We start from the raw sequence: 8875 nt of genomic DNA, 5'->3' as shown, positions 1-8875 counted from the left end.
TTATACAGGCAGTTTATTTGCTGGCGGTGTCCGTCATGACAATGAAAGTGACCATGCCCCTGCATATTTTTAATAAATCACTCAAAACAATACATAATCACAATATAATAATTTATTTTTCAAATGTTTTCAAATAATTTTCAGTGAAGTACAATATTGTGTTCTGGATATCAAAAATAAATATTAAATATAATTCCGACTAATGTAGAGCTGTGGATTCACATGTGCCCTCCCACCTCCCCCGAGGAGGAGTCACCTAACCTCGAGACTGGAAAGACTTCTTCAAAATAAAACTACTTTTGAACATCTGTAATCAACACTAGATGGCACGATTATGCAAAGCATGTGATCTACAGCTCACATGCGAACACATCTTTACCGAAGGTAACTAACTTGTGCATTAAATACATTTGCTACATTTGGTGAAACTTTCTTGATGTAACAAGGATGTTGCATCTTTTCGAATGCATTCCATATATATCCATCGGCAGCATTGTTCGCATAGTGCCTGTTGGAAAGATAGTAAAAATAAATGTTTTATTCACTTTGCATTGTAAACAGGTAAATATGTTTTTTTTCATTTGTAAACTGGAATGATTTGTGACTGACATTGAAAGCAACTTTCACATAAAGTCACTTGGTTCATGCGTACAAGGTCCCCAGTGCAAGTGCCAGTTGTCTTTCCTAGCATGGTAAATGCATACTTGTTACACATTTCACACAGTCCCCAGTCAGTGGCAACAAGCTCGGAACCTACTTCCACCACAAAATCAGATCCCTCTACGTTCCTCCCACCTCGCACTAGCCAAACCCACGCGCATCCACAGAGCCAGAGCAGGAGCAAGATCCTTCTCCCACATCGCAGACAAGACATGGAACAACCTACCACAAGAACTCAGGCAAATGGGGTGTCGAGGGCACCCCATGACGCGGTGATAGCATCATAGAGGAGCAAGGGGCACCAAAAGCAGCTGGGGTCAGAGGCAGTAAGGGCCAGCTCTGCCTGGGGAACGACATGGACATTGGTGCAGCACTAGAAAATGTCCTCACGCATTCGGGCTCCTCCCCCCCAACGGACACGGGTTGGCTTCATAGGCTCGGGTACATACTGGTAATGGAGCGCATCCCGCTACCTTGAACAACTCCACTGACTCCTTCCAGAAATTTTGGAGACCATTCCTACACCTTCTCTCAGCTGAATTTCACAAGATTACCCTGCCTAAATATCTGAGGATGCTGCGTCTGCCGGACCTATGAAAGGACCTGGCCATAGCCTAAGGAAACGGTCGAGGGCTCCGGGACCATTGTAAAGGTACTCAATGAAGACCGTTCTGGGGATGCCGGATGAAGAGGGGGTTGTGGCGTTTTTGTTTTCAACAGAGGCAGCAAATAGCACAATGGACTCTGTTTGGGATATCTTAGTGCTTTCTTCTCTATGTACTTTCTGTTACCACTATGCCTAGCCTTGCTAAGAGGCTGCCTTTGCAATGTATGAGTCACTGTATTACGATGATACAATTAACACTGTGGCTTTCTTTGTTTGTAGGAAAACTAATAAATACATTTACATATAAAAAGACATTTGAAAGTATCTTTAGCCTGACCTCTACATTTGTACCTCTTAAAAATAATTGTGTATATTTACCATAATGTTTTCCTGACCTCCGCCGGAAGTTATTTGGTTGCAGACACCGCAGAAATCTTCAACAGAATCTAAATGTAATATTGAGGTAGATCAGCACATCTTAACAGGAAAAGTAAAAAACTAAAACTTATCTTGGGGCATCTGGTACATGTTTCAAAGTTTATTCCTAAGACTTGATAGTGCTCTGACACAGTCACAACTATTATAAACTCTTTCTATTGCCAAGAAAAATGACAGATTTTAACATACTCAAAAACATTATTGCTATACTTTACTATATTTAATACTATGTACAACAGTTATGCTGTGTACTTTTAAAAAAATTGAGAAAACAAAAATAGCTACCCCAATCATCAAAACATTCTGTTGACCCAAAGGCATGACACATTTATAAAATTGAGACATGAAATGTTAAACTCAGACCTGATGACTCCATTAGATCCATTGTAATTTTGAATCTAAAATCCTCCATAAATGTAGAATTTATTAAAATCTCTGGAACTGGCTGTTGACTGATATAAGAATCTGCAAACTGAGAACACAGTTGAAAGTTTTACTTTCATCAATTACAATTAGAGTAAAATGTATATGTTATCAAAATGATGAAGTTAAAGTGAAATGGACGTAATATGATATTGGTTGGAAAGCCTCATCAGAGGTCTCCGTCCAACCGCATTAGGATCATACTAGTGGTCAGAGAGATAATCTGAGGGAAATACTGCTCTGCTTCTAACAGGTTCTACGGCCTCATCCGGGCGGAGTTCTGAAGTGCAATCCCTAGTAGGCAGCATGTGGTGCACCCCTAAAATCCATGCATGCACCATGTGGAAGACTGTTTTAAATATTTCATTAGTGAATTTCCCCTCACCTTTAATTGTTTATGGTCTAAGCCTTCTTTACTATTTATAAGTACTCCAAGAAAAAAAACAGAATCAACTTCAATAATGTCGCATTCGAGAGTATGATAAATTATTCTCTTTCATAAAAACAAATGAAGGTTTATAATATTAATAGGAATTTATCATTACCAGCATGCAAAAAACACCACAATTGTAGTTGTCCTGTTGCTTTTTGTTAGATTCAACCACTAATTCCCAAAGGTCATAGTCGGGATGATTCAGTGCCTGTAGGAAATCCCTTTAGAGACATATGAAAGGTTATGTAAAATATTAAAGTTTGTCCATCAGAATAAAAAAATAAAGATATTACATTGTTGTCACAAATAGTGATCAATTAGTAAACGAAATTAAAGTTTGTGAATTTTGTTATTTTGCAATCTTAAAAGTACTAAATAGATAATGGAAACTGTATTTGAGAAAGGGCACCTCCAATTTCTCAAGAAGACTGTGTAGGTATGAAGATTTCCCGGCAGTGAATCGTAAACTATAATTTTCTTTGTAAAAGGTTTCAATATCTGTGGAAATGGTATAAAAGCTGTTTGAAAAACAACATCATCAAGAGAAAGGGAATAAAGTAAGGTTTGTAGTACTTTAATACCACTTTTTCGCTTGTTATAGTTCTTTGTAAATACTGTGTTTTGGATTATAGCCAACTTAAAAATGAGTAAGCGAAATAAATGAGCATAATACGTAAGTACCCTTACACAGCTTTAGAAAATCCTTTTTGAATCATCCTTCAATTATTAAGTGATGTTGCCTTACCTATTTATTTTTTTATTTACACGTTTTATTGATTTATAATCATTAATCTTACATTGCTACTTTGTTATATCAGCTGGTACCGTACTTAGAATTTTAGTATTGAGTTTTAAAATGTGTTGCTAGAGAGGGCCGCTATGGATACATTCCAAAACAAAATAGTTTCAGAAATAGCCAATGTATATCTTCAAAAAAAATGTAGGCATCTCCAACTATTACAACCACTCATATTTTCATCAATAACTTTCAAACCTCTGAACGAGAAATCAAAATTAAAAATTTGGCACTAACTAAAAGAATCCAATGATTGCCAGTATTTGTAGGACAAACAACAGTTTCCGCAGTTTCATAAGGTACCTGCATAGAATAGAATGTGCCATTATAACTTTAACTGTCACCCTGACTCCATACGGTCAAAGGTATCAATGGATTGTTAATCGGAATTCTAAATCTAAAATATTTACTTGGATGACCAGTACACAGATTCACAGTATACCAACATGTGAAAATTTGCTAATTGTTCAATACTTTATTGTAAGTGTCTTGTACACTTCAACACTAAATCCATCAGTGACATTAACAAATCATTATAACCTGAGACTGTGAAATGTCAAATAAGAGATTCAAATATGTAACCCGAAAAGCAGACGACCGGTATTTGCCCAGGAAGGTAGAGGATGACACTGTTGCAGAAAGTGCTAAACATTAAAATAAAAGGACATCATTACACACATTGTAAAACAACTGTTATCTTGGGGTAGATCTGTGTGCGTTATTTATGAAAATATACGTACATTGGATCGTGACATACATAATTTGCTAAGGTACGCATCGATTACCTAAAAAAAAAATAATAATTACACTTAGTTACGTAGTGCATGATTACAAATCTGCTGGAGCAAGGACCAACAGACAGGCGTGAGCGCGGCGGTGTTGGGACATACTATACTGACTATCGATGTTATAGAAACCAACCTCATCAACAATCCATTCTTGCGTTTTGAGTGAACAAAAGGAAGAATCATACAGTTTAATGTCGGACACTATTGCTTCCAAGCGTCCCATCACTGGTTTCTTCCACGCATCCAAAAGTGTTTGCATGGTCTTAGATCCAGAATCTTTTAAGTCTGCGGATATATAAGTGAGAAACATAAGTTAAAACACGTTTTAAAGACACCTACATAAACTTCTAAACTGACAGTCACACCAAACAAATTACTTTCGCCGGGTGCAGGGCTCAACGGGGGCACCATAGGTGCCCACTAGACTGCCAACCAGAGGCCTTGCACCCATGTGGGCCCTGCTGGGCCCCCCCAAAAACAGATTCCCACAGCCTCTCTGTGTCGAAAAGGCCGCACAGAAAGGTAGTGTGAATATGCCATCATAATCCCTCGGTAAGCATGGGCGGAAAATCCGTTTCGCTCGCGGATTTTGCGGATTTTCGGTAAATTCGCAATCCGCGAGATTCGCGAATCTCCCGCAAAATCCGCAAATCCGCGAGCAGCGGATTTTGCTCGCACTGTTCGCGTGAGTTCGCGGCTTCCCAGTACAACTTCGCGCCCCGCGAATAAGTGCAAAATTGCAGAAATACGAGCAAAACTGAAACTACTTACCAGGTTCAAAAGTTCAGGCTCATCATTAGTAGCCATTTCCTGTAGTGCTTCCTGAGGGGCCCCTCCAGAGTTCAGTTGCCAGTTGCAACTATTATGTGACCCTGCTCTGAACCTCAGAATAGTTACACATATGCCACAAAGGTCCTGAATTACAGCTAAGGGAGACAAGCAGGAGCCAGGCTGGAAGTTCAAATCCATTAATCAGCCCCTAATTCATTATTGTCAGTTGGGGCAGGGCAGGTGTTGTAACTAATTTTGCAACAATGAAAGCACTTAGCAAGTGCAAAAGATCACTAATCAGGAAGCACTAAGGAAACAGGTGCCAGCTAAAAAAATATTCTGTGACACATTAATCAGCCCCAAATTAATTCAGGTCACTTGAGGCAGGGAAGGTGTGCTTGCGTTGCCACAATAATGTAAATGTATAGGCATTTATATAGCGCACTACTTACCCGTAGGGTCCCAAGGCGCTTCGACCGCTGCGAAACCCTTCCTGGCTTCCCTGAGAGATGGTCCCTTAATGGGTATCTCCAGGGTGAGACCAGGCATCCCCGGCGGTCTGGTGGGGCCGTTAGTGAAGATGAGGCAAGCTAATGCCCAGAGTTGCCGAGTGTGATCGCTGATCAGAGTGGGCACCGAGGCGAGAGAATTATCGAGTCCACTGACCCTGGTCCAGAAACCTGTCGCGCCGGGAATCGAACCCTGGTCCCGGGCCGTCCTCTGCTCTCGGGTCTGCTCTCTGGTCTGCCGCCTCTAACCAGTGAGCCACATTACTTCACCTAATTCACAATTCACAATAATGTACACTGACTGGACAACCAGAGGGTGCTGTGATGAAACAGAGGGTGGCATGGGTGGGCCAGAGGGTGGCATGAGTAGTCAGAGAGTGGCAGTGGTGACAGAGAGTGGCAGTGATGAAGAAGAGTGTCCCAAACAGGCTGGACACGTAGAAACAACAAGTTCGCGAAACTTGCGACCCGACAGGTAAGTTCGCAATTTGCGACATTGTACAAAACCCTCGCGAACTGGCAGAAACCCGCGCAAACACAAAAAAAATCTGCAAATTCGCGAGAATTCGCAGATTTTGCGGATTGCGAGTTCGCAAATCCGCAAAATTCGCGAACGCGAGATTCGCAAAATTCGCCCATGCTTATCCCTCGGGCGGATATAGCCGGCCTTGGGATTACAGGCCCTTTTCCAAAACACAGGTAGGATTCCTTCCCAACCAACCCTCACTCGTAGCCATTTCCGAGGGCATTGTAATTGGGGCACTAAGCATGAAGGCTGCTACCAAGAGCTACCACTTAGAGAGCTTTCTAATGTGGTCTAAAACCACTAAAAACCCCATAAGGGTTGTCTGGATTAGTGTAAGGTAATATACTTTTAGAAGTGAGCACCATATAGTAAACCAGCCGGACACAAAGTACTAAGATATATAATTACCAAAATAGAGGTAGTAAAATCAAGCTTTTTGGGAGAACACCCTACATCTTCAGTGTCAATATTTGTTAAACAATTTTAAAACATAAGTATTATTAAAATAAGTAGCAACCTCACCCCCGAACAACACACACGCTTTGTTTTCTGCAAGATCATAATTCTCCTCTGAAAGTGTTTCAAGTGGAAGAGATGCTGGCGATTCCTGATTGGTAATGCTCCCTGAAAAGTATTCGTTTTGAGGTTTACAAAAACTTAGTTGGGAAAAACAGACTACTCAATCATCCAAATACAAAACCTTCCACAAAAAAAATTACCATTCAATAATCCCTTGTTTAAAATACCGTACTTTTAAAAACATATCTTTTGGATAAACTCAGCGTCACGTTCTCCTGCTCAACCTAATACCTTTTCACCAAATTAAGGAGACATTTACATATGTTGATAGTATATTATTCCTAAACACATCCAATTATCTCCCATTGCATAACCGAAAACATTACTTTACATTGTTTACCTTTGACGCTCGACTTATAAGGCCTCAACATGTCGAAATTGTGTGTTGTACGTAAAAGGATATTGCGATCATTAAGCAATTTAACGCGCTTTCCTTGCATTTCAGCAATAGTGTATGGTCTGGTAAATTTATGTTCCAAAATGCCTCCTTTTCTTGTAGCTTTCCTGCAATTTTTCAGAAGCACTAACTGTCCTTCTTTGAAGGTGCACGGCTTATATTTTTGGGAAACTCTCTTTTTAAATTGTTCTTTTTGCTTTTCCTGGGCAACCTCAATATTCTGTTTTGTCTGCCTCTGCAACTCTGCTTTATTAATTTTGTTTTCAACGATAATGCTGGCATGTTCACTTTCAGTTGGGAGTATAAACTCAAGCTATTAAAGGAAACATAAAACGCAATCACTCATTTTCGTTATATAAAACTGTATTATTATATAAAAATGTAAATAAATTAAAATAACGTGCTTTATTGTAAATAAAAGTTACGCTAAAGCAAAGAAACTATACACACAGAGAAATTATATTTAATCTAAGTCAAAAGTTAAAAAGTATCCAGCAAGTGAATGTATGTATAATGACAAAATAACAATATGCATATAAAACATAAATTGGAGTAATCACTGAGAAACAAAAAGCAAGATTGTAAAAATTCTTTACATTAAAAACACAATCAAAATCCCATACCAGATCCTTGGAAACCTCACTTGGAAATCGTGCTTCTCGGCCGTACATAAGTTGGAAAGGGGAAACCTTTGTTGTGGTATGTGGCTTCGATCGTAAAGCAAACAACGCATGATCCAAATATAAATCCCAGTCGTTTTGATGCTCATTCACGTATTTAGACAACGTGCTGTAAAATAACAAAAGATTAGCACGTGGCATGATTGTTAATGGCAGATTATTACTAAAGTTTATTTCCCTTAGAATTCAAATACTTTCAATTATGTTTGTTTCATTTAAACATAAATGTTTCTAGTTGCAATTAATATATTATTGAACGCCGAAGACATGATAACGATGCCGGTCACAGTTATATTTGACCATCAAAGTTGCATAAGTGTGACCGGCCGACAATAATTCGGCGCTCCCACTTCCCTCATTTTAATTAACTATTGTAATCCCTACAGCACTGCCTGAGCTGGCTCTGCCCCGATTGTAGGGATTATGGACACTGCAATAGTCCAACTGGGTCTGGAACTGTCCCTCTGCCAGCTGCCTCCGCCCACACTCATTGTAATGCGTTGGTTAGACAGCAGCAACAGATGACCGTTGGACCGGAAAAGATGAGTCATCAGATGCGAACACTCAAGTACCACTCAAGTACTTGCAAACGTATAAATATTAAAGAGAAAATATTTTATAAATAAATTGCCTATCAACATGTGTATGCAAAAATGAATCAGAATTAGCTTTACCTTTTAATGCTTGCATTAGTGCACTCATCTAAACCATTTGTCTGTGGCTGATATGCTGCACTTACAGAACGTTCGATTTCTAGAAGCCTTGATAACTCAGAATTAACCTGAAAAATAAATAATTATATGTTATTGCCTGAAATGTAAGCAAAATATAATTATTTAGTACACAGATGTTTAACAGTACCTTTAAAAAGCACTATCTGACTAACAGGAGTGGGTGGGTGAGGAGTGAGGGGTGATGGAGCTGTTAAGTGTCAGTGGAGGGGTTAGGTTAGTTTAGGGCATAGAGTTTCTGGTGAAGCAGGTGGTTGGGCCAGGGGGAGGTCGTATGATGGGTCGAGGGGAGGAGGGGATGTTGGAGCGGAGAGGTCGGTGGGTGATTGGGAGAGGGGGCTATCATTTCTCATGAAGGAGTTCGAAGAGAGCGAGTTCAAGGGGGTATGGAGAGAGAGGGAGGTAAGAGAGGAGGAGATAAGAGGGGGATGTGAGGTAAGTGATTGGGGATGGGGGATGTCATTTTCAGTAGAGAGGGAGGGGAATAGTGTGGTCCATTGTTGGGAGGCGGAGTAAATTGGGTGGTTAAGAGTGGAG

The 8875-nt window shown here is 39.9% G+C and overlaps 1 protein-coding gene across 1 annotated transcript; it reads right to left on the bottom strand.

Moving 5' to 3' along the window:
• Positions 1–2033: 2033 nt before the first annotated feature.
• LOC147666489 (uncharacterized) lies at positions 2034–8388 on the bottom strand (the record flags this gene model as incomplete). The annotated part of the gene is made up of 11 exons (XM_086949045.1): positions 2034–2177; positions 2674–2782; positions 2971–3059; positions 3595–3660; positions 3940–4008; positions 4098–4142; positions 4279–4430; positions 6474–6607; positions 6885–7240; positions 7551–7716; positions 8282–8388. Coding segments are annotated over 11 exons (1437 nt in total), but the record flags the coding sequence as incomplete, so codon positions are not given.
• Positions 8389–8875: the final 487 nt, after the last annotated feature.

This window comes from Lissotriton vulgaris, unplaced genomic scaffold, assembly GCF_964263255.1.
Source record: "Lissotriton vulgaris unplaced genomic scaffold, aLisVul1.2 SCAFFOLD_6378, whole genome shotgun sequence".
In the NCBI taxonomy this organism is placed as follows: Eukaryota; Metazoa; Chordata; class Amphibia; order Caudata; family Salamandridae; genus Lissotriton; species Lissotriton vulgaris.
This window is presented reverse-complemented; position numbering and strand designations above follow the sequence as displayed.